The sequence below is a fragment of the Triturus cristatus genome, chromosome 6 (genome assembly GCF_964204655.1).
Source record: "Triturus cristatus chromosome 6, aTriCri1.1, whole genome shotgun sequence".
Classification (NCBI taxonomy): Eukaryota; Metazoa; Chordata; class Amphibia; order Caudata; family Salamandridae; genus Triturus; species Triturus cristatus.
The window spans coordinates 41,897,331-41,923,495 of NC_140589.1; the positions used below are offsets into that span (position 1 = coordinate 41,897,331).

Sequence of the window (26,165 nt, forward strand, 5' to 3'; positions counted from 1 at the left end):
GTCAGTGTCTCCCATTGTCAGTGTCTCCCAGTGTCACCCTGTGTCAGTGTCTCCCATTGTCAGTGTCTCCCAGTGTCAGTGTCTCCCATTGTCAGTGTCTCCATGTCTCCCAGTGTCAGTGTCTCCCAGTGTCAGTGTCTCTCTGTGTCAGTGTCTTCCAGTGTCACCCTGTGTCAGTGTCTCCCATTGTCAGTGTCTCCCAGTGTCGGTGTCTCCCATTGTCAGTGTCTCCCGGTGTCAGTGTCTCCCGGTGTCAGTGTCTCCCTGTGTCCTTGCCTCCCAGTGTCAGTGTCTCCATGTCTCCCAGTGTCAGTATCTCCCAGCATCAGGGTGCCCACCAGTCGGTGTCTGGCATTTTTATTTTATGTACAGCAATTTTATATAGCGCGGAATTTACCCAAAGGTGTCAGAGCGCTCCACAATAGATACACGAGGCGTGCCCTCGTCGCCAGTGTCCACGTGTCTCCAGTGTCTGTGTGCACACAGCACACATCCATCACAGAGCGGGGCGCTGTGCTGGAGGCTGCCCGTGCTGAGGAAGGGACGCCGGAGACAGACAGGATGTGTGTGCTGTGTGTGCTTTGGGGGAGGGAGGGGTGACAGGGGTCAGGAGCTGTGAACTCTGTGGGTTCTGGTGCCTTGGGAAAGTATGAAGCTCGCACATGGAGGTTAGTTCCCATGAACCTCCGGGGGTGGAGCAGAGAAGGCGACCAGCAGCAACTGGGACAGGAGAATGAATCCGGGATAAGCCCCTCTCAGGCTGCTGAGCGATGGAGGCCGAGCAGAGAGGGCCCAAGGCTGAGCGTGGGCCCCTGACCTGGGGCTCCCAGGCAAGCCGCCTCAAGGAGCCAATCCGGTTGGGGGGGCCGGGGGGCTCAAGTTTCGTTACGCCCCTGCTGTGAGTATGAGGGAAGCTTGTCCTGCGGGCTGCGGCGTCTGTGCTGTACCCAGGCCAGCGCTTTAAATGGAAAAAGAGAATCACCTTGATTGGGGTGGGGCTGGGTGGGGCTGGAAGGGGCGTGTCTGGGGCGTGGCATGCCCTTGTAGCTGAGGATACAGCAAACATTCCCAGTTTAGCATGCACCACACCCTTGTAGCTGAGGATACAGCAAACATTCCCAATTTAGCATGCAGCACGCCCTTGTAGCTTAGGATACAGCGCACATTCACAGTTTAGCATGCAGCAAGCCCTTGTAGCTGAGGATACAGCACACATTCATAGTTTAGCATGCAGCACGCCCTTGTAGCTGAGGATACAGCACACATTCATAGTTTAGCATGCAGCACGCCCTTGTAGCTGAGGATACAGCAAACATTCCCAGTTTAGCATGCAGCACACTCTTGTAGCTTAGGATACAGCGCACATTCACAGTTTAGCATGCAGCACGCCCTTGTAGCAGAGGATACAGCGCACATTCACAGATTAGCACGCAGCACGCCCTTGTAGCTGAGGATACAGCGCACATCAACAGATTAGCTTGTCACACTCAGCTGTAGCCGAGGATTCAGCGCACACAGTTTAGCTTACAACCCATAAACATTCTACATACAGAGCGATTGGCAGGCGATTGGCAGGCGATTGGCAGGTTACGTACAGAGTTCTCTACCAGGCCAATGAAGCTCTTTGCATTTACATAAGGAGACTGATAGACTCTGCGTATGGATCTGGGGTAGAACCGGTAACAGAGATGGGCTGCCAATCAATGCATCAATAAATAGCAAAGTGAGTACTGGGCTACATATGGCTTCTACTCCGCGTGGATTTTAAGGATGTACGTGTGGACCCTCTTACTCATTCTAAACCCCCTTGAAGGTCACACTCTTGTTACCTTGTAATATTCTGTAAGTGTAGTTTGTTGGTCATCCTGCTGAGTTGTGTCTTTATCAGCTTCTGTGTTACTTTGTGTTGTTAATAAACAGTTTTTGCAAATTGATGACATACATAGTGGTCAACACACTCTCTTCAATGAGATGCTACTGAGTCGTGTACCTTCTGGTGCACAGTGGTGCATCTGAGGGCACAGCATTCTATGAGGGCCGCAAACAGTGGACTCCGCGCATGTCAAGCCCCTCCCCATCACTTCCTCTCCCGCTCACCATGGCTTCCATGCGTGCCCGGCGCTCCTCCTCCTCCTTGCGTCTCCTCATCGCTTCCAGATCCTGCTTGGCCTCTGCGAAGGACTGCAGAAAGGTGTCGAAGATGCCAAAGAACTCATCGGGCTGCACCTTGCCCTCGCTCTCTCCGAAGAGCCTCAGCGCCTTGGCGAACTACCCAAGAGTCAGGGAAACAAACCGGGAAAGAAGGAAGCCATGGTTACTTGTAGGGTTCACCAAAGAAGAACAAGCCAACAGCTGGAAAGACTGCAGATACAAGTAAACAAGGAGCACAAAGAGGGGCGTGGGCCTCCATGAGGTCAGCAATGATCGGTCATTCAACTGCGAGTGCCACGTGGCCTGGTGGTTCCTCTGCAGATGAATGCTTGTGCTCAAAGGGTTGTGTCCTGCGCTCTACAGCCCCCGGCAGTGCTCGACGTGACCAGACCACACACCATCTGAGACAGCAATGGGGGCTGACACAGCCGGACCCACACCGTCGATGCGTCAATGGGCCACGTGCATCTTCCATTACCAGCGGCTGGTTATGGAAGATGAGGCTGATGCTTATGGGCTTCAGACCAATGGTGTGAGCTGTATCAGAGGAGCAGAAACGTCTTCATTGACTAGTGATTCACAGGGATAACAGGAGGTGGAGACACTCTCTGGTGCCTTGTCCGTCAGTCTTGTCAGGAAGAGCAGAACCTGCCCTGCTGGTGCCAAGGCCCTGGCAGAACCTGACCTGCTGGTACCAAGGCCCTAGCAGAACCTGACCTGCTGGTGCCAAAACCCTAGCAGTAACTCACCTGCTGGTACCAAAGCCCTGGAAGTACCTGTTCTACTGGTACCACGGCCCTGGCAGAACCTGACCTGCTGGTGCCAAAACCCTGGCAGTACCTCACCTGCTGGTCCCAAAGCCCTGGAAGTACCTGTTCTACTGGTACCAAGGCCCTGGCAGAACCTGCCCTGCTGGTGCCAAGGCCCTGGCAGAACCTGACCTGCTGGTGCCAAGGCCCTGGCAGAACCTGACCTGCTGGTACCAAAGCCCTGGAAGTACCTGTTCTACTGGTACCAAGGCCCTGCAGAACCTGACATGCTGGTACCAATGCCGTGGAAGTACCTGCCCTGCTGGTACCAAGGCCCTGGCATTTTTCATAGATCTTGGGGTTCACACCCTGTCTGCGCCAACAAGGCGTGGCCAGACCTCCACGAGTGGAGAAAGTCCCTTCCTGCTGAGCACCCGGAAACCTGCAAAGAGGCCATCAGTGGTTTAAAAAGTGGTCAAGGTTTGGCCAAATGAGAAGCTACTTTGATTGTCACATATCTGCTCCAAGCAAATCCCAGCACCTGTTCTGCCCAACCAACCTTCTCCGCCCCCTTCCTCTCCCGGGGCAGCATCCTTCCCTGGCCTACCACAACTCTGTCCAGTGTCCCTGGCAGTGACTCTGTGTGTCACCCCTGTCCCAGCTCCCCCCTGACTATCGTCTTTAAACCTGTCGAAAGGTGATGGGTAGAAAGCTTGCAAATAGTGTAACTACTTGCAATCGCATGGGGCAGCATTCCAATCCATCATTTTTGATCTGCTATCATCTTTATGGAGGTGAAACACAAACATTCCATTTATGCGCTGCTCTCGGGCCCAACAAACAAACGACAACCTTGGGCTGTTCTCAGCTTCTAGGCACAGGAGTCCCCTCGGCCGCCTCGTGTCTAACAGAGATGAGTTACTTTCCTGCCTCCTCTGCATCTAAGACGTGGTCCTGCCCAATTCCCTCTTCCACATACATGAACCCTCCCTCTGTGCCAGCCATGAGATGTAAACCAGCTCTAAGGAACAGCGAGAACCATTTGTGACCGCTACTGCCAACAGTACACGGAGGGGGATATACCAGTACTGCATTGAGTGGGAGGGGATACACCAATAGTACATGGAGGGAGGACTATACCAAAAGTACGAGGGGGGGCCATATAACAACAGTATGTACATGGAGGAGATGCGGATATAGCAATAGTACATATGGCCAGGGTGATATACCAAGAACACAAGGGTGTAAAGGGGGTTATACGAATAGTGCGTGGAGGGGGAAGCGGGATGCAGGGCCGGCTTTAGGGCAGTGCGACTGGTGCGGCCGCACTGGGCGCTGACTTGTGGAGGGGAGCGCCTTGACCTCAGTGAGGCACTGTGTTTGGCAATATCTTATGATAGGAGAGATGAGGGGCACTTTTTGCAGGTGGTAGTGAGAGAATCCGAGGAGGCGGTCATTGAACGTGGGGGCGCCAAAAGTGATTGTTGCACCAGGCGCCACCAGCGCTAAAGCAGGCCCTGACGGGATGTACCAATAGTACATATGGCCAGAGTAATATACCAATAACATGTGGTTAAGGGGGCTATACCAATAGTGCATGAAGGGGAGGGGAATATAGCAATAGTACATGGAAGGGAATACACCAATAGTAAGAGGAATATACCAATAGTCCATGGAGAGATAGGGGGATATACCAATAGTGAGGGGAATTCACCATTAGTACATGGAGAGGTTAGGGAAATATCCACAGTGCATGGAAGGGGTAAACGGTACCAATAGTGCATGGAGGGGAGGAGAATATACCATTAGAACATAGGGGGGGGGGACATACCAGTAGTGAAAGGAGGAGAGACGGGTGGTCTTCCATTAGTAGGTGGAAGGGACAGGGTCGGATACTGCACATCACTCTGGACTCAACCATCCTAGTGGAAGGCGCCTTAGCTCTAGGGGTGACAGTGCCTGGCTTTACAAATGCTGTTTGACTGACTGATTGATTGACTCAAGTAGGCGTGACCAGCAGATATAAAGCAGTCAGCCTTGACTTCTACCCTTCATCTCTCTTATCTGCAGATGACTAGTCTAGGAAACGGCACCATAACAAGCTAGCAGCGCACCCCCGCCTGGCGGCAGACATGAGCGCGCCCAGGCGAGCCCTGCCGGGCTGTCAGTCCAAGCCCCGCCCCCGGGGGGCGGCGGAGCACCCCGGCCTGAGGGCAGACATGAGCGCGCCCAGGCGAGCCCCGCCGGGCTGTCAGTCCAGGCCCCGGGAGGGCGGCAGAGCACCCCTGAGGGCAGACATGGGCGCGCCCAGGCGAGCCATGCTGGGCTGTCAGTCCAGGCTCCGGGGGCCAGTCCTAAATCCCTCCCGGAGACGGGGCGCGAACAGCGGATCGTCAAAGTGTCCGCCTGATTTACTCCCCTACCCGGGGCTGTCAGACTTTAGGGTGCCTCGAGCGGCGCAGACCTGCCCCTGGGAGCTAAGGTCAGCAGTAAACGAGTCTCAAAGCTGGGAGCTCGCACCCATGCCTCTTACTTTTCATCGGCCTTGGAGACATTTTCCAAGAGTTTTGTTTCATTGTTAGGCACAGGAGAGTGACAATGATCTCGCAGCAGCGGGCACAAAATCTGTGCATTCGCAAAGTCGGAGTTAAACCCCAAACTTCGCAAAACGTTCGAGTGAGAAATACAGCTTTGCACACTCCTTATCTGAAGGCGGCATGCCGTTCTGGCAGCCAACAACGTTTCATACAAAGAATAATGCGGGTTCATTTTCCAAACATCTGGGACTTTCAGCAGCAGCCGGACAAATATATTACTCTTGCATTAAAAAGGAGTCGCTGTCACCCCCTTGACCCACAAACGTCTCAAGTCTGTACGGGGTGCCGTTGCCCCACTTCTGCCACAATGCTGGAACATTATAAGAGATAAGGGACATCCCTTATGCCCTTATGCAGTGTGGGCACCTATGTATGTACGGATTTGTCAAACTCCACTGGTTAACGTTCTGGAGAACAGCATGCTCTCGGTTGCTGCTACTTCAGGAAATGACAAACTAATAGGAAAGAAAATTGACAAATGCCTCTGATTTGTTAACCATGCTGCTGTCTGCAGAGCATGGAAACCGCTTGACTTCTCTTTGGGGAGATGCACTAAATTTCTTCCCTAACATCTCTAAGCCTATCACTTCTGAAGCTGAAGGTCTGGGATGTCCCTCCCGGATGCAGGAACCATCTGCTATTTATTCATAGGGAACAGGTGGAAGCAGGGGCCCTTCTGTGTAGTCTCCACTTCCTTCAACCTGCCGCACCACACATGGATTCTTCCCATGGCCTACACTCATCGCCGGACTCAACGCAGAGCGAGCCCATCAAGAAAGGAAGCCGCAGTCCCTCGGTGCACATCTGTCGTGCTTGAAATTTCCACTTTTAGGAGGACTTGGAGCAGATGATGAGCGACAGGTGAGCGTTGAGGGTTCAGCCCGCTTCCTTCCACGGTTGCAGTGAGAGACTGCACCAAGGGGTACCTGGATGGAGCTCTCGGCTCGAGATCAGAAGCAAGATGCCTTATTCACCAAGCTCCAGATGTGTGGACGGAAGTGACCAGCAGTGGCTTGGAAAGGCTCAAGAAAGGAAGGCGAGATATAGGACTGACTGACTGAAGAAACATTTTGAATGTTTAAGTATAACTAGAACCCCTGGTGTTATCGCATTTACCTTTTGGACATTTTCTGGTATATTCATTCACTAATATTACATGTTTGAGCGTTTTCAATGCCATTAAAGCAGCGGGTTAGTGGTTTGAAAACCCTTAATTCACGGATACATCAAGTTATCTCACAGATAGTACACCGCTTCTGTGAAAAAAGGGATTTCATCCAATCGAAGGCCTAGCTTCAGGAAGATAGTCATCGCTGGGGTCAACTAGCCTGTAAGCAAGGCAGGGGGCGAGTGAAGCCACCTAGAGAGTTTCAGCGCTGCCCCTTGTTTCATCAGCACCCCTTCAGGAAAACCAATGTTTTCCTACTCGCTGTTATGGCGCACTGCGACCCGAACCTTGCGGGAAGAGAGATTTCTCACTTCCACAGATAAGGGAGGTTTTTAACAAACCAAAAATGTGTTTTTATCTAAAGCCCTTCATTCTCCACTACTTGATTAAATATTTTCTCTTCTCTTTACTACAGACAACCAAACTTTCTAGCCTAGTGTTTTAGTTACTATTTAACAAAAACATTTCCCCTTTGATAAAAAAAACCTCTTTGAGCTAATTACACCAAATTAAACACAACATGTATGACATGCAGATAACAGGGATATCTGTAGCATGGTTCTATACTGGCATCTCGAGGCTATGGTGACGTTTGACTCAGACTTGTGGGGTATAAGTTTTATCACTGTTTATATACATATATTTGTGCTCTGTGAAAAAAATAGAAGTGACAACTAGTGTATTTAATCATTTATTTAACCACTGAATGAACATTCACACTAGGGCAGTTGCAGAATTTGAGTGTGAGCATGCATGTATGTTACATGATTATCTATACACATTGTAACAACCACACATTCCCCCCTTGCAGCCATTGAAGGCTCAGTAGAAAACCACATCCCGTGTGTAACTCCGCATGGTGTTACGCCGCAGGTACAGGATGGAAGGAAGTTAGAGACAAAATACTAAACAACGTACAGCAGGAGAACACATTCTGGAAATGTCTGTGAACAATTGAAAATCTGAAGGAATATAAGTTCTTCAATGGGCAGGCGCTGGAGTAAGAAAATGGAGTAAACGCACCACAGACGCTAGAGGTGTGTAAGAGCGAAGCCATGGGTCCATGACAAACCCGAAATGCATCGGGACTCTGAAAGGTTCACTTTGAATTTCTGAGGATTTACGTTATATGCACGTTCATGGGATTGATATGAATCATGGAATATCTATGGCCTATGCATATTCAATTTTTAAATTACATTTCAGATTAAAATTATTGTTTGACACTTAAGTGTGTACATCATTTCCACATCCATCGCCTCGTGGATTTTTGCTTGTGCCCAGGGGGACGTCCCCTATTTAGGTGACGCTTACTCTCCATTTGTTTCACACCCCTTGACCAGAGGGTGATACCCCAGGAGCCCGCTACAACCTGATTGTTGTACACTTTGCGGTGTGCGCAGTCCCACCACTGCTTCCATGACAAACCTGACACTCTACGTGGGCAACAGATCCTACCCGCTCACTCAGACTCACCGAGAGTCCTTTACCTACGCTCATTGCCAGTTACGCCTCGCTCGCCCACTCATGCGCGATTCACTTGTTAACACACATCACACAAACTCTTCTTCAGAGGTTTATTCTTTGGCTTCACCAAATAAACACAAACAACTTGTTGTACCTTATCTTTGGCTTCACTCAGCAGGTCTTCCAGCTCTGAGAAACTGAAGCTTGCTACAGTGATGAAGTCACTCATGACGGGCACAAACCGGTCGCCACTTTCTCGCACTCGCCGTTTCTGATAGTCCAGCTCCTGTAAGAAAAACCAAACCGATGATATAGGTTTGTATAAAAGTAATGTCGCTGTGTAACACCTTTCCAGCATCATCAATTCTACTGGCGAAACCATTGGGGAAGCCACCTATATCCAGACCACCGTTGCGGGTGATAGATACAAAGAGCTAAAGAGAAGGTAGAGGAGCTAGAAAGAGTAGGAGAGACACAGGAGACGGAAAGCGAGTATATATGGAAGATGTAACTAGCACACCGGCGCCACCTCAGATTGGTTTCTGCTCAGACGGCCAGTGTAAGTGGAGCGCAGTGTCAACGACAGAGTGTGCTGTGCATAGCAAAGGATGTAAAAAGACATGCCAACATCTGTGAGATCTTTGCTGCTTCCGGGGACAGCGGTGGGTTCATGTGTTCGTAGCACGTGTGGCTGCAGGTACGCAGGCTCTGCATAGAGTATCAGGCAGTCCCTCTCCAGAGCAGTGGCTAGTGAGCACATGATGCAAAGCTTTGAAAAAGTCTTCTCAGGACAGCTTGGCCATCTAAAGCCCGCTGACATGCTAGAACTTCTGCACAATAATGCTTGGCGTGGTATGTGGCGGTGACCAACTAGCAGCCTTACAGATATCCGCTATAGGGATGGTATCTAAACAGTCTAGGGTTGCACCCTTTGGGCATGTAGAGTGGGCTCTAGGGTGTTTGCCCTTGGTATAGCAAGTCTATATGCACTTAACTATGCACCCTGCTTTAGGGATGGCATGGCCCCTGTGGGGTTTGCAACAGCTACAAAAAGTTGATTAGACCAGCTCCTGGACAGAACTTTTCTCTAAGAAAGGTGGGCCCTGGGACATAACATAGTTATTTGTGAATTTGAAACGTCTTGTACTCGAGGAGAAAGACCTAACTGGAACCTCGTAAAGCCCCCGCCCCCTCCAGTCTTTGCAAATAGAACAAAAAATGACTTTATTTACCTGTAGCATTAGTTGGGACCTTGCTGTCCGATATAAACGAACATGCGTGGCATCTCACCATCTATCTGGTGGTTGGACTCAGAATACGCTTTCCTCAATGCTGTGGCAGGCAAACATTTCAATATATAAGCATTGGCAAAGCCAATACGTCTCATCTATGAGAGAGCAATGTGCTTCGTTTATGTTTCTTAGCCATGTTGGACCGCAGTGGGGCTGCTGTGCGGCAGGGCTGAAAGTAAAAAAAAACTCCCAAAAAATTGCTATGATGCAGCCAGCGGTGAACGCGTCTTAACACTTTCTTTTTATTGCTAGTGATGCCAACACGGAGGAGGGCAAGGCATATGGGTGGCACACCACTGGTTGCATCATTGCATTTTTGGGGTTTCTTGAGGGGCAGAAGGCAATACATTTGGAGGGAGGGGGCAGAGGGTAACACAGAGGGAGAGACATCGAATCAAGAGTTTAGGGAGGGGCTGGGAGCAAGCACCCAGACAACAGAGGGTGGGAAAGGCGGAGGTACACTGAAGACAACAGAGTGTGGCAGGGAGGGAGGGGCTGGGGGCAAGAAGACAGAGAGCGGAGGGTCGGCGGGAGAAGGAGCATGGTGGGTGGTAAGTATGGGAGGGAGACAGGTAAAAAAAATGCACTCTCGTAGAGGGGTAAACGACAAAAAAAGTAGCGTCTAAAAAAATAAGCGGTGGAAGGACACAAGTAATGCATCCATGCTCCAGGTGAGGGACAAACGAACGAAAAGGAAGGAGGTCTCCAGCAGCTGACCACTAAGAAACAAGTAAATGAGAGTGACAAGGAAGCTAACCAATGAGTGGCTTCTAAGTCCACTGTTAAAAAACAAAGGTTCTTGAAGAGACAGCACATTCACTGTCCAAGCGAGACCTACACAAAGTTCAAGAATACCACTGAGTAGCAGATTTCACAAGTAAACCTGCGTGGTACCATCTTTGTGGCCAAATAAATGCTGGTGTAGTTTATCTAATGACTACAGGGCCCAGTGGTGAAACATTAGCCCCCGCTGCCCCCGCAGAGTGGAGGGGCCCCTGACACAGACAGCGGGCCCCTGGTCTGAGAGCTCCTGACTGGGGACGGAGCATGGGGGGCCCCTCCATTTACTTTCCAGGGCGGCCCCCTCAAGTTTCTGACAGGGCCGGTACTTAAGGTATGCAGTTTACCTGAAGACCACAGCGCTGGTGTATAATACCAGTGTGGATTATTTGATGGCCGCTGGGCTGCATTTAACGCCAGTGTTGGTTATCTGATGACCGCGGCGCTGACTTTAACGCCAGTGTTGGTTATCTGATGACCGCGGCGCTGACTTTAACGCCAGTGTTGGTTATCTGATGACCGCGGTGCTGACTTTAACGCCAGTGTTGGTTATATGATGACCGCGGTGCTGACTTTAACGCCAGTGTCGTTTATCTGATGAGCGCAGTGGCAGAATGTCCGTTGTACACTGGCACACTCATCGCTTGGCAGCAGCAATGCAGTAGAGTTCAATGAGAACCCGCGTGCCACCATTTTGGACGGTTGCTGAACATTCACACTTGCTGTTGCCGCCATCTTTATATATGTTTTCGTGAATATTTATATGTAATACACCAGACTGCGAACATTTTAATGTACTTCTCCAGCTGCAGTGCTGTGGTAGCAAGGGGTAAAAGCTGTCGAAAGCTGCTTGCACCAAGAGGGGAAACACTTCTGTACCCCAAAACAAGGCAACTTGAACACACTGCAGAACAGTAAATTGCTAGAAATACTGGGAGCATTTTGCCCCCGAGGACTTGCTTCCATGTCAAATACAGTTTGAGAAAAAAGTAAAAAAAGAAATCATTCCAAATATGAATTACTAAAGTATGCAGTTTACAGTGTGGCGGCTAATTTGCATGTCAAATACCCAGAATGCTTTGAAGATTAGAGTGCGCACGTTCTTGAAATTGCAACATGCCGAAGCGGTGGGGCGCCGATGACAGAAATGCACATGTGGCATGCACATGTGGCATGCACATGTGGCTGCAGCTGTCAGCGCACTCTGATATCCCCCACCACTGGCAGCCCCTGCCCTCAGTGTCTGGGGTGTACGGACCAGGCATCACCCGGGGCTTGCAGGGGGACCTGACGCCAGTAGCGGCCAGTCCATGCTCCCTCAACCTACAAGCCCTCGGTGGAGGTCAGAGGCAGGAGGGAAGGGGCCCTGACGCCTCAAAGGCTGACAGGGAGGGTATAGTATCAGCCAGTCCATGCTCCCTCGAGGTACAAGCCCTCGGTGGAGGTCAGAGGCAGGAGGGAAGGGGCCCTGACGCCTCAAAGGCTGACAGGGAGGGTATAGCAGCGGCCAGTCCATGCTCCCTCAACCTACAAGCCCTCGGTGGAGGTCACAGGCAGGAGGGAAGGGGTCCTGACGCCTCAAAGGCTGACAGGGAGGGTGTAGCAGCCGCCAGTCTATGCTCCCTCAACCTACAAGCCCTCGGTGGAGGTCAGAGGCAGGAGGGAAGGGGCCCTGACGCCTCAAAGGCTGACAGGGAGGGCGTAGCAGCAGCCAGTCTATGCTCCCTCAAGGTACAGCCCTCGGTGGAGGTCAGAGGCAGGAGGGAAGGGGCCCTGACGCCTCAAAGGCTGACAGGGAGGGTATAGCAGCGGCCAGTCCATGCTCCCTCAACCTACAAGCCCTCGGTGGAGAGAGGCAGGAGGGAAGGGGCCCTGACGCCTCAAAGGCTGACAGGGAGGGTGTAGCAGCGGCCAGTCCATGCTCCCTCAAGGTACAAGCCCTAGGTGGAGGTCAGAGGCAGGAGGGAAGGGGCCCTGACGCCTCAAAGGCTGACAGGGAGGGTGTAGCAGCCGCCAGTCCATGCTCCCTCAAGGTACAAGCCCTCGGTGGAGGTCAGAGGCAGGAGGGAAGGGGCCCTGACGCCTCAAAGGCTGACAGGGAGGGTGTAGCAGCCGCCAGTCCATGCTCCCTCATCCTACAAGCCCTCGGTGGAGAGAGGCAGGAGGGAAGGGGTCCTGACGCCTCAAAGGCTGACAGGGAGGGTATAGCAGCGGCCAGTCCATGCTCCCTCAAGGTACAAGCCCTCGGTGGAGAGAGGCAGGAGGGAAGGGGTCCTGACGCCTCAAAGGCTGACAGGGAGGGTGTAGCAGCGGCCAGTCCATGCTCCCTCATCCTACAAGCCCTCGGTGGAGGTCGGAGGCAGGAGGGAAGGGGTCCTGACGCCTCAAAGGCTGACAGGGAGGGTGTAGCAGCCGCCAGTCCATGCTCCCTCATCCTACAAGCCCTCGGTGGAGAGAGGCAGGAGGGAAGGGGTCCTGACGCCTCAAAGGCTGACAGGGAGGGTATAGCAGCGGCCAGTCCATGCTCCCTCAAGGTACAAGCCCTCGGTGGAGGTCGGAGGCAGGAGGGAAGGGGTCCTGACGCCTCAAAGGCTGACAGGGAGGGTGTAGCAGCCGCCAGTCCATGCTCCCTCAACCTACAAGCCCTCGGTGGAGGTCAGAGGCAGGAGGGAAGGGGCCCTGACGCCTCAAAGGCTGACAGGGAGGGTGTAGCAGCCGCCAGTCTATGCGCCCTCATCCTACAAGCCCTCGGTGGAGGTCAGAGGCAGGAGGGAAGGGGCCCTGACGCCTCAAAGGCTGACAGGGAGGGTGTAGCAGCCGCCAGTCCATGCTCCCTCAAGGTACAAGCCCTCGGTGGAGGTCAGAGGATAGCAGCCGCCAGTTTATGCTCCCTCAAGGTACAAGCCCTAGGTGGAGGTCAGAGGCAGGAGGGAAGGGGCCCTGACGACTCAAAGGCTGACAGGGAGGGTGTAGCAGCGGCCAGTCTATGCTCCCTCAACCTACAAGCCCTCGGTGGAGGTCGGAGGCAGGAGGGAAGGGGCCCTGACGCCTCAAAGGCTAACAGGGAGGGTATAGCAGCGGCCAGTCTATGCTCCCTCAAGGTACAAGCCCTCGGTGGAGAGAGGCAGGAGGGAAGGGGCCCTGACGCCTCAAAGGCTGACAGGGAGGGTATAGCAGCCGCCAGTCTATGCTCCCTCAAGGTACAAGCCCTCGGTGGAGAGAGGCAGGAGGGAAGGGGCCCTGACGCCTCAAAGGCTGACAGGGAGGGTATAGCAGCCGCCAGTCCATGCTCCCTCAAGGTACAAGCCCTCGGTGGAGGTCAGAGGCAGGAGGGAAGGGGCCCTGATGCCTCAAAGGCTGACAGGGAGGGTATAGCAGCAGCTAGTCTATGCTCCCTCATCCTACAAGCCCTCGGTGGAGGTCAGAGGCAGGAGGGAAGGGGCCCTGACGCCTCAAAGGCTGACAGGGAGGGTATAGCAGCAGCTAGTCTATGCTCCCTCAACCTACAAGCCCTCGGTGGAGGTCAGAGGCAGGAGGGAAGGGGCCCTGACGCCTCAAAGGCTGACAGGGAGGGTATAGTATCAGCCAGTCCATGCTCCCTCGAGGTACAAGCCCTCGGTGGAGGTCAGAGGCAGGAGGGAAGGGGCCCTGACGCCTCAAAGGCTGACAGGGAGGGTATAGCAGCGGCCAGTCTATGCTCCCTCATCCTACAAGCCCTCGGTGGAGGTCAGAGGCAGGAGGGAAGGGGCCCTGACGCCTCAAAGGCTGACAGGGAGGGTATAGCAGCGGCCAGTCCATGCTCCCTCAAGGTACAAGCCCTCGGTGGAGAGAGGCAGGAGGGAAGGGGTCCTGACGCCTCAAAGGCTGACAGGGAGGGTATAGCAGCGGCCAGTCCATGCTCCCTCAAGGTACAAGCCCTCGGTGGAGAGAGGCAGGAGGGAAGGGGTCCTGACGCCTCAAAGGCTGACAGGGAGGGTATAGCAGCGGCCAGTCTATGCTCCCTCAACCTACAAGCCCTCGGTGGAGGTCAGAGGCAGGAGGGAAGGGGCCCTGACGCCTCAAAGGCTGACAGGGAGGGTGTAGCAGCCGCCAGTCCATGCTCCCTCAAGGTACAAGCCCTCGGTGGAGGTCAGAGGATAGCAGCCGCCAGTTTATGCTCCCTCAAGGTACAAGCCCTAGGTGGAGGTCAGAGGCAGGAGGGAAGGGGCCCTGACGACTCAAAGGCTGACAGGGAGGGTATAGCAGCGGCCAGTCTATGCTCCCTCAACCTACAAGCCCTCGGTGGAGGTCGGAGGCAGGAGGGAAGGGGCCCTGACGCCTCAAAGGCTAACAGGGAGGGTATAGCAGCGGCCAGTCTATGCTCCCTCAAGGTACAAGCCCTCGGTGGAGAGAGGCAGGAGGGAAGGGGCCCTGACGCCTCAAAGGCTGACAGGGAGGGTATAGCAGCCGCCAGTCTATGCTCCCTCAAGGTACAAGCCCTCGGTGGAGAGAGGCAGGAGGGAAGGGGCCCTGACGCCTCAAAGGCTGACAGGGAGGGTATAGCAGCCGCCAGTCCATGCTCCCTCAAGGTACAAGCCCTCGGTGGAGGTCAGAGGCAGGAGGGAAGGGGCCCTGACGCCTCAAAGGCTGACAGGGAGGGTATAGCAGCAGCTAGTCTATGCTCCCTCATCCTACAAGCCCTCGGTGGAGGTCAGAGGCAGGAGGGAAGGGGCCCTGACGCCTCAAAGGCTGACAGGGAGGGTATAGTATCAGCCAGTCCATGCTCCCTCGAGGTACAAGCCCTCGGTGGAGGTCAGAGGCAGGAGGGAAGGGGCCCTGACGCCTCAAAGGCTGACAGGGAGGGTATAGCAGCGGCCAGTCTATGCTCCCTCATCCTACAAGCCCTCGGTGGAGGTCAGAGGCAGGAGGGAAGGGGCCCTGACGCCTCAAAGGCTGACAGGGAGGGTATAGTATCAGCCAGTCCATGCTCCCTCGAGGTACAAGCCCTCGGTGGAGGTCAGAGGCAGGAGGGAAGGTGCCCTGACGCCTCAAAGGCTGACAGGGAGGGTATAGCAGCGGCCAGTCTATGCTCCCTCATCCTACAAGCCCTCGGTGGAGGTCAGAGGCAGGAGGGAAGGGGCCCTGACGCCTCAAAGGCTGACAGGGAGGGTATAGCAGCGGCCAGTCTATGCTCCCTCATCCTACAAGCCCTCGGTGGAGAGAGGCAGGAGGGAAGGGGCCCTGACGCCTCAAAGGCTGACAGGGAGGGTATAGCAGCGGCCAGTCCATGCTCCCTCAAGGTACAAGCCCTCGGTGGAGAGAGGCAGGAGGGAAGGGGTCCTGACGCCTCAAAGGCTGACAGGGAGGGTATAGCAGCGGCCAGTCCATGCTCCCTCAACCTACAAGCCCTCGGTGGAGGTCAGAGGCAGGAGGGAAGGGGCCCTGACGCCTCAAAGGCTGACAGGGAGGGTGTAGCAGCCGCCAGTCCATGCTCCCTCGAGGTACAGCCCTCGGTGGAGGTCAGAGGCAGGAGGGAAGGGGCCCTGACGCCTCAAAGGCTGACAGGGAGGGTATAGCAGCAGCCAGTCTATGCTCCCTCAACCTACAAGCCCTCGGTGGAGGTCAGAGGCAGGAGGGAAGGGGCCCTGACGCCTCAAAGGCTGACAGGGAGGGTATAGCAGCAGCTAGTCTATGCTCCCTCATCCTACAAGCCCTCGGTGGAGGTCAGAGGCAGGAGGGAAGGGGCCCTGACGCCTCAAAGGCTGACAGGGAGGGTATAGTATCAGCCAGTCCATGCTCCCTCGAGGTACAAGCCCTCGGTGGAGGTCAGAGGCAGGAGGGAAGGGGCCCTGACGCCTCAAAGGCTGACAGGGAGGGTATAGCAGCGGCCAGTCTATGCTCCCTCATCCTACAAGCCCTCGGTGGAGAGAGGCAGGAGGGAAGGGGCCCTGACGCCTCAAAGGCTGACAGGGAGGGTATAGCAGTGGCCAGTCCATGCTCCCTCAACCTACAAGCCCTCGGTGGAGGTCAGAGGCAGGAGGGAAGGGGCCCTGACGCCTCAAAGGCTGACAGGGAGGGTGTAGCAGCGGCCAGTCCATGCTCCCTCGAGGTACAAGCCCTCGGTGGAGGTCAGAGGCAGGAGGGAAGGGGCCCTGACGCCTCAAAGGCTGACAGGGAGGGTGTAGCAGCGGCCAGTCCATGCTCCCTCGAGGTACAAGCCCTCGGTGGAGGTCAGAGGCAGGAGGGAAGGGGCCCTGACGCCTCAAAGGCTGACAGGGAGGTTATAGCAGCGGCCAGTCCATGCTCCCTCAAGGTACAAGCCCTCGGTGGAGAGAGGCAGGAGGGAAGGGGTCCTGACGCCTCAAAGGCTGACAGGGAGGGTATAGCAGCGGCCAGTCCATGCTCCCTCAACCTACAAGCCCTCGGTGGAGGTCAGAGGCAGGAGGGAAGGGGCCCTGACGCCTCAAAGGCTGACAGGGAGGGTGTAGCAGCCGCCAGTCCATGCTCCCTCGAGGTACAGCCCTCGGTGGAGGTCAGAGGCAGGAGGGAAGGGGCCCTGACGCCTCAAAGGCTGCCAGGGAGGGTATAGCAGCCGCCAGTCCATGCTCCCTCGAGGTACAGCCCTCGGTGGAGGTCAGAGGCAGGAGGGAAGGGGCCCTGACGCCTCAAAGGCTGACAGGGAGGGTGTAGCAGCGGCCAGTCCATGCTCCCTCAACCTACAAGCCCTCGGTGGAGAGAGGCAGGAGGGAAGGGGCCCTGACGCCTCAAAGGCTGACAGGGAGGGTATAGCAGCCGCCAGTCTATGCTCCCTCAACCTACAAGCCCTCGGTGGAGGTCAGAGGCAGGAGGGAAGGGGCCCTGACGCCTCAAAGGCTGACAGGGAGGGTATAGCAGCGGCCAGTCCATGCTCCCTCAACCTACAAGCCCTCGGTGGAGAGAGGCAGGAGGGAAGGGGCCCTGACGCCTCAAAGACTGACAGGGAGGGTGTAGCAGCCGCCAGTCCATGCTCCCTCAACCTACAAGCCCTTGGTGGAGGTCAGAGGCAGGAGGGAAGGGGCCCTGACGCCTCAAAGGCTGACAGGGAGGGTGTAGCAGCGGCCAGTCCATGCTCCCTCGAGGTACAAGCCCTCGGTGGAGGTCAGAGGCAGGAGGGAAGGGGCCCTGACGCCTCAAAGGCTGACAGGGAGGGTATAGCAGCGGCCAGTCCATGCTCCCTCATCCTACAAGCCCTCGGTGGAGGTCAGAGGCAGGAGGGAAGGGGCCCTGACGCCTCAAAGGCTGACAGGGAGGGTATAGCAGCGGCCAGTCCATGCTCCCTCAACCTACAAGCCCTCGGTGGAGGTCAGAGGATAGCAGCCGCCAGTTTATGCTCCCTCAACCTACAAGCCCTCGGTGGAGGTCAGAGGCAGGAGGGAAGGGGCCCTGACGCCTCAAAGGCTGACAGGGAGGGTGTAGCAGCCGCCAGTCCATGCTCCCTCATCCTACAAGCCCTCGGTGGAGGTCAGAGGCAGGAGGGAAGGGGCCCTGACGCCTCAAAGGCTGACAGGGAGGGTATAGCAGCGGCCAGTCCATGCTCCCTCAACCTACAAGCCCTCGGTGGAGAGAGGCAGGAGGGAAGGGGTCCTGACGCCTCAAAGGCTGACAGGGAGGGTATAGCAGCGGCCAGTCCATGCTCCCTCAACCTACAAGCCCTCGGTGGAGGTCAGAGGCAGGAGGGAAGGGGCCCTGACGCCTCAAAGGCTGACAGGGAGGGTGTAGCAGCGGCCAGTCCATGCTCCCTCGAGGTACAAGCCCTCGGTGGAGGTCAGAGGCAGGAGGGAAGGGGCCCTGACGCCTCAAAGGCTGACAGGGAGGGTATAGCAGCCGCCAGTCTATGCTCCCTCATCCTACAAGCCCTCGGTGGAGAGAGGCAGGAGGGAAGGGGCCCTGACGCCTCAAAGGCTGACAGGGAGGGTATAGCAGCAGCCAGTCCATGCTCCCTCAACCTACAAGCCCTCGGTGGAGGTCAGAGGCAGGAGGGAAGGGGCCCTGACGCCTCAAAGGCTGCCAGGGAGGGTATAGCAGCCGCCAGTCCATGCTCCCTCGAGGTACAGCCCTCGGTGGAGGTCAGAGGCAGGAGGGAAGGGGCCCTGACGCCTCAAAGGCTGACAGGGAGGGTGTAGCAGCGGCCAGTCCATGCTCCCTCGAGGTACAAGCCCTCGGTGGAGGTCAGAGGCAGGAGGGAAGGGGCCCTGACGCCTCAAAGGCTGACAGGGAGGGTATAGCAGCCGCCAGTCTATGCTCCCTCATCCTACAAGCCCTCGGTGGAGAGAGGCAGGAGGGAAGGGGCCCTGACGCCTCAAAGGCTGACAGGGAGGGTATAGCAGCCGCCAGTCCATGCTCCCTCAAGGTACAAGCCCTCGGTGGAGGTCAGAGGCAGGAGGGAAGGGGCCCTGATGCCTCAAAGGCTGACAGGGAGGGTATAGCAGCAGCTAGTCTATGCTCCCTCATCCTACAAGCCCTCGGTGGAGGTCAGAGGCAGGAGGGAAGGGGCCCTGACGCCTCAAAGGCTGACAGGGAGGGTGTAGCAGCAGCTAGTCTATGCTCCCTCGAGGTACAGCCCTCGGTGGAGGTCAGAGGCAGGAGGGAAGGGGCCCTGACGTCTCAAAGGCTAACAGGGAGTGTATAGCAGCAGCTAGTCTATGCTCCCTCATCCTACAAGCCCTCGGCGGAGAGAGGCAGGAGGGAAGGGGCCCTGACGCCTCAAAGGCTGACAGGGAGGGTGTAGCAGCGGCCAGTCCATGCTCCCTCATCCTACAAGCCCTCGGTGGAGAGAGGCAGGAGGGAAGGGGCCCTGACGCCTCAAAGGCTGACAGGGAGTGTATAGCAGCAGCTAGTCTATGCTCCCTCAACCTACAAGCCCTCGGTGGAGGTCAGAGGCAGGAGGGAAGGGGCCCTGACGCCTCAAAGGCTGACAGGGAGGGCGTAGCAGCGGCCAGTCCATGCTCCCTCATCCTACAAGCCCTCGGTGGAGGTCAGAGGCAGGAGGGAAGGGGCCCTGACGCCTCAAAGGCTGACAGGGAGGGTGTAGCAGCGGCCAGTCCATGCTCCCTCATCCTACAAGCCCTCGGTGGAGGTCAGAGGCAGGAGGGAAGGGGCCGAGAGCTGAACTCAAAGGCTGTACGTTTATTGACATATGTCATGCCGGCCTCTTTACTGCGTCCACGCCGAGCTGAGAAATGTTCACACTGGGGCCCCGCCTGCCTGCAGCTGAAGCCATAAAGATGCCTTTTCACCACGTGAGAAAATTCCACTCTACATATTTCTCATCTTTTGAATGTTTGGTTTTCCACATTTGAGGTCCAGGGCCCTGTGGCCTGTTAGCAGAGAAGAGGGTCCATCCTCAAGTGGGCTAGGATGGGGCCTGTGGAGGGGGAGTGAGGGGTAAAATATACCTGATACATCTTCAATTACCAGACAAGCATAATCTTAGAAATGGGGTGTCATTCAAGAGAACAAAATCACAGGAGGCCGTGCAAGAAACAATGGGAATATCTGATAAGCACAGGGCGATCCGCAGCGCCGTACACTGTGTCATCCATGTGGGGTCACAGTACGTGGTAAATGGAGGGTGTCCATCTTAGATCCAGGAGGGCCACAGCCAAGCCAGATACTCAGGATAACCAAACGGAGGGTGTCCATCTTAGATCCAGAAGGGTCACAGCCAAGCCAGATGCTCAGGATAACCAAACGGAGGGTGTCCATCTTAGATCCAGAAGGGTCACAGCCAAGCCAGATGCTCAGGATAACCAAACGGAGGGTGTCCATCTTAGATCCAGAAGGGTCACAGCCAAGCCAGATACTCAGGATAACCAAACGGAGGGTGTCCATCTTAGATCCAGGAGGGCCACAGCCACGCCAGATACTCAGGATAATCAAACGGAGGGTGTCCATCTTAGATCCAGAAGGGTCACAGCCAAGCCAGATGCTCAGGATAACCGCTATGTAAATAATTCCAGTTAGATGTATGGTGTGTAGATGCATCCTGTGCGGATGGACGGAGGATCATGCACGGATGCAGCTATGCGGGAGAGCCCGGAGGCGCAAAGAATGCACCCGGATCCTGGCTCACAGCAGTCGTTTGTCAAGATCTCTGTGCAGCATTAGACCGTAGGGGGTTAGCCGGCTGCACTGTGCGATAATTGAGTCTGGGTGAGCTTTAGTCACCGTGCTAAAATCGAGGCTAGAAGGTTAGCCTACCTCATTGTGTGGTAATGGAGCCGAGAACATAAGTCTCATTCACTGTGCGATAACTGAGTCTAGAGCATATGTCTCATTCACTGTGCAATAACTTCAGTCTAGAGCATAAGTCTCATTCACTGTGCGATGACCAACCCTACAAGAATAGCCTACCTAACGGTGCTATAACAAAGTCTATAAGGTAAGCCTACCTCACTGTGGGTGAAATGGAGTCTAGAGCATAAGTCTGATTCTCTGTGCGATAACGGAGTCTAGAGCATAAGTCTAAATCACTGTTCGATAACTGAGTCTAGAGCATAAGTCTCATTCACTGTGCGATAACTGAGTTTAGAGCATAAGTCTCATTCACTGTGCGATAACTGAGTCTAGAGCATATGTCTCATTCACTGTGCAATAACTTCAGTCTAGAGCATAAGTCTCATTCACTGTGCGATAACCAACCCTACAAGAATAGCCTACCTAACAGTGCTATAACAAAGTCTATAAGGTAAGCCACCTCACTGTGGGGAAATGGAGCCGAGAGCATAAGTCTCATTCTCTGTGCGATAACGGAGTCTAGAGCATAAGTCTAAATCACTGTGCGATAACTGAGTCCAGAGCATACGTCTCATTCACTGTGCGATAACTGAGTTTAGAGCATAAGTCTCATTCACTGTGCGATAATTGAGTCTAGAGCATAAGTCTCATTCACTGTGCGATAATGGAGTCTAGAGCATAAGCCTCATTCACTGTGCGATAACGGAGTCTAGAGCATAAGTCTAAATCACTGTGCGATAACTGAGTCTAGAGCATACGTCTCATTCACTGTGCAATAACTGAGTTTAGAGCATAAGTCTCATTCACTGTGCGATAATTGAATCTAGAGCATAAGTCTCATTCACTGTGCGATAACTGAGTCTAGAGCATATGTCTCATTCATTGTGAGATAACTTCAGTCTAGAGCATAAGTCTCATTCACTGTGCGATAACCAACCCTACAAGAATAGCCTACCTAACGGTGCTATAACAAAGTCTATAAGGTAAGCCTACCTCACTGTGGGTGAAATGGAGCCGAGAGCATAAGTCTCATTCTCTGTGCGATAACGGAGTCTAGAGCATAAGTCTAAATCACTGTGAGATAACTAAGTCTAGAGCATAAGTCTCATTCACTGTGCGATAACTGAGTCTAGAGCATAAGTCTCATTCACGTTTCGATAACGGAGTCTAGAGCATAAGTCTCATTCACTGTGCAATAACAGAGTCTAGAGCATATGTCTCATTCACTGTGCGATAAATTAGTCTAGAGCATAAGTCTCATTCACTGTGTAACAATCAAGTCTATAAAGGTTAGGCTACCTCACGCTGCAATAACTGAGTCTAGTAGGTCAAGCCTACTTCCCTTTTGCAATAATCAAGTCTATAAGGTTAGACTACCTCACGCTGCAATAACTGAGTCTAGTAGGTCAAGCCTACCTCCCTTTTGCAATAATCAAGTCTATAAGGTTAGCTTACCTGACTGTGCAATAACTGAGTCTAGTAGGTCAAGCCTACCTCCCTTTTGCAATAATCAAGTCTATAAGGTTAGCTTACCTGACTGTGCAATAACTGAGTCTAGTAGGTTAGCCAGTGTCACTGAGCAATAGTAAAATCCAGGAGGTCAGCCTACCTCCCTCACCGAGCAGTAACTGAATTTCAGTTGAACCTTCCTCACTGTGCCAATATCAAGCCTCGAGGGATGGCATCTATGATGAGACAGGCGCACAGAATGTGAGCCCTGTAGGCCACAGCAGATGTTGATGGGGCGCGTTCACGTCACTGGGTGACCTTTAAGGGTAGCTCTTTTGAGACTGGTCCAGTGCTGTGATGTCTGTCGAGGGTTGAGTTATCATGGACCATCACTGAGTGATCCTGGCCTGATGCTGGGGATCCCTGCCCAGCAGCACCTTTCATTGACCTTGCACTGGGTGGGGAGATGTTCCTTGACTAGCCCAGTACTCTGTGCTGAGTGGTGACTGTACTGTGCCATCACTGAGTGATCCTGGCCTGATGCTGGGGATCCCTGCCCAGCAGCACCTTTCATTGACCTTGCACTGGGTGGGGAGATGTTCCTTGACTAGCCCAGTACTCTGTGCTGAGTGGTGACTGTACTGTGCCATCACTGAGTGATCCTGGCCTGATGCTGGGGATCCCTGCCCAGCAGCATCTTTCATTGACCTTGCACTGGGTGGGGAGATGTTCCTTGACTTGCCCAGTACTCTGTGCTGAGTAGTGACTATACTGTGCCATCCTCTGAAGTGTCCATCTACTTGTTAGATAACACTCCTCTATCTAAAGGGACACCTCTTGGAGTGGACGATTGCTTACCTTTACTGTCCCCGCTCGTACTGTTGACCGCGCACATATCAGGTGATAAGCGTAGCAGGCATACTCCAGTGAAGTAATAGCAGTAATGCCTGCACCAGCTGTGTACACATGTAAACACACGCAATCACTGCATCAGTAATCTACGCACCGGATTAACACAGCAAAGGGTTTCTCAATACAAAAAGCCAGACCTACCGGCTTGGTCAGCTCTGTTATGTGTTGGAGCAGCGGTGCGTCCCTGTCACTAGGTGGGAGATACCTTAGTGCATTGTTTACAAAACAGACTACTGTGCAAGAAGATCTGTTGGACTCCTTCCAAGATCCCTCGCGTTCCCACACACATCCTTGCGCTGCCTTGGAAGGGCTCCCATTGCAATGCATGAAGGGTGAAGTGTCCATTCAACTCAATGGAAAGCACAAAGCTCCACCTTCTACCAATGAGTCTGCTATCTTGCAATAGTGACTGGCCGCTGCGTGATGCCATCATCATCAAACTTTATTTGGTCATTACGACCATCAAAGTGCATAGGCGTACAAAACAGTATATTAGATATAACAAAGATCTACATGCGTGATGCAGTAATGGAGGGGCTCGCGGTCGTAAGCCATGCTAACATTATCACCGTAGAACGACGCCACACAGTACAAGCCCAGATAGAGCTTCCCTGTGCTCTGTCCTCCTCCCCTTGCCAGTGTCCTGCTCTGTCCCATGTCACAGGTTCCTTTCGGAAGCTTCGTTCGAGGCACCGTATCAAGGTTACGACGGGCTGTACCCTAAGCACTGTGTGGCTTTCACTTCATGACGCCGGCTCTTGTTGTGCAGCGGTGGAAGAAGCAAAAAGAGAGTGGATCCGGGGGCTTCAGTGGCCATCGTACTCCTTCATCTTAGTGCGGCCTTTGAACCGGTTGACCAGTCTATACTTTTAGATAGGGCTGGTCGGGCCGGTCTCACAGCGAACGCCCTGGAGGGAGTTGGTTCCTTTTCAAAGGAATGAACATTTCAAGTTTTTCACAGAGACTACTGCTCGGGTATCTTGCCGGTGGCATGTGGGGTCCCGCCGCAGTCCTCATTTAGCCCCACGCTGTTTAATGTATAACTTCAGCTTTTGGCAGATATTGTGGCACCTTTTGGGATCGCAAAAGTCTCGTATGCAGACGACAACCAGTTGGTGTTCTATTTTGCACCAGACTCGGATGCTTTAACATTTAATATTGGACCCTGTCTGGAGCAGGTAGCCAGCTGGATGAACAAGACCTGCCTGAAACTTAATGAATCAAGAACAGAAATAATGATCCTCAGGAATAATTCCAGCATCCAACAAGGTCTGGGCAGGCCTATTGGCTTGGTCCCCTTCCAACCCCTAAGGCTGTTATAAAAAGCTCAGAGCTGTGGCTTGAAGACACGCTGCCCATGGAAGCCCAGACAACAAAAACAGTGGCCAGTTGCTTTGGACTGACACAACTGCAATGCAAAATATTACCCCTGCTTCCCCAGACCTCGAGATAAGTGGTGCTTCAAGCCCTGGTCCTGTCTCATTTAGGCTATGGCAACTCCTTATATCTGGGGTCCCCAAAAGGAGTTATCCGTAAACTGTAGGTTGTGCAGAATGCGGCCGCACATACACCATTTGGACTTCCTAGATCTAGGTCAGTTAGCCAAGGTTTGCGAGACCTTCACCGGCTTCTCAATGCCCAAAGGGTGGAATTTACAGAATTGTGCATTGCACATTGGGCTCTGCAAGGCCATGGCCCGCCCATCCTACAAAAACTGGTTACTCCCTACATCCCAAATAGATCACTTTGGTCCTCGAATCATCCCCTGGCTTTCACCTCGGCTATTAAAAAGCAAGAAGTGGTGGTCGCTCCTTCAACTTTAATGTAGAAAAACTTTGGACCTCGTTGTCATTAGCAATTCGATTAACAGAAAATGAGCTACGCCTCCGGTAAGCGATCGAAACTTGGCTCTTTAAATAATGTAGCCTTTAAGGTGCTCTTCCTGTTCTATGATGTGGCCTCTTACCCAGCACCGGATACGTCTGGGTCGCCATGTGCTCTATAAGGGATAAAAATTAAATAACTAAACCCTGCTCCCCCTGCTCAACTATCACAGACTTCACACTGCCTTGTTGAGATGTCTGTGAGCCACAAACACATCTCTGATGGATGCTCTAGTGCGGCACTGGACTCCATCTCCACTGCTCTCCATGAACGGGCCCCAGTGTTCGGACGCCATGTTGCATGGAGCCAGACTGTCCACCGCACCCAATCTACAGCATGTTCTAGGGCTGCAGAAAACAGGTGGTGCTCTCAGGGCCACTGTCAGTGGCAAGGAGGGTGCAAGAGCATGGAATAGGCTTAGGCTGCAGACTGGAGGCATTTAAAGTTAGTGGCATGGTGTAGAGTGGTGTAGAATAGAGTAGCATAGAGTGGTGTAGAATGGGGTAGACTAGAGTGGCCTAGGGTAGCGTAGAGCGGAGTGGTGCAGAGTGGAGTGGCATAGAGTAAATGGGAGTGGCGTAGAGTTCTGAAGAGTAGAGGGGAGTGGTATCAAGTGGAGTGGCATAGAGTAGAGTGGCATAGAGTGTAGTGGAGTGGCATAGAGTAGACTTACATAGAGTATAGTGGCGTAGAGTAGAGTGGCACAGAGTGTCATAGAACAGACTGGAGTGGTGTAGAGTGGAGTGGTGTAAAGAGAGGGCATATAATAGAATGGCATAGAGTGGAGTGGCATAGAGTGGAGAAGAGTAGAATGGCATAGATTGTAGTGGAGTGGCGTAGAGTAGACTAGAGTAGAGTGGCATAGAGTAGACTTACATAGAGTATAGTGGCGTAGAGTAGAGTGGCACAGAGTGTCATAGAATGGACTGGAGTGGTGTAGAGTGGAGTGGTGTAAATAGAGGACATAGAATAGAATGGCATAGAGTGGAGTGGCATAGAGTGGAGAAGAGTAGAATGGCATAGAGTGTAGTGGAGTGGCGTAGAGTAGACTAGAGTGGCATAGAGTAGACTTACATAGAATATAGTGGCGTAGAGTAGAGTGGCACAGAGTGGACTGGAGTGGTGTAGAGTGGCGTAAATAGAGGGCATAGAATAGAATGCATAGAGTGGAGTGGCATAGAGTGGATAAGAGTAGAATGGCATAGAGTATAGTGGAGTGGCGTAGAGTAGACTGGAGTAGAGTGGCATAGAGTAGACTTACATAGAGTATAGTGGCGTAGAGTAGAGTGGCACAGAGTGTCATAGAATGGACTGGAGTGGTGTAGAGTGGAGTGGTGTAAATAGAGGGCATAGAATCGAATGGCATAGAGTGGAGTGGCATAGAGTGGAGAAGAGTAGAATGGCATAGAGTGTAGTGGAGTGGCATAGAGTAGACTTACATAGAGTATAGTGGCGTAGAGTA

General features: G+C 53.6%; 1 protein-coding gene across 2 annotated transcripts in view; it reads right to left on the minus strand.

The window, feature by feature from the left end:
* Positions 1–26,165, minus strand: part of DAAM2 (dishevelled associated activator of morphogenesis 2) — a 630,299-nt gene that overhangs the window by 21,654 nt on the left and 582,480 nt on the right. For both annotated transcript variants that reach the window (XM_085610233.1, XM_085610232.1), the window contains 2 exons: positions 8,287–8,418; positions 2,098–2,268 (listed from right to left, as the gene is read on the minus strand). In XM_085610233.1, the coding sequence (XP_085466359.1) occupies positions 2,098–2,268; positions 8,287–8,418 (303 nt within the window). The remainder of the gene's footprint in view (positions 1–2,097; positions 2,269–8,286; positions 8,419–26,165) is intronic.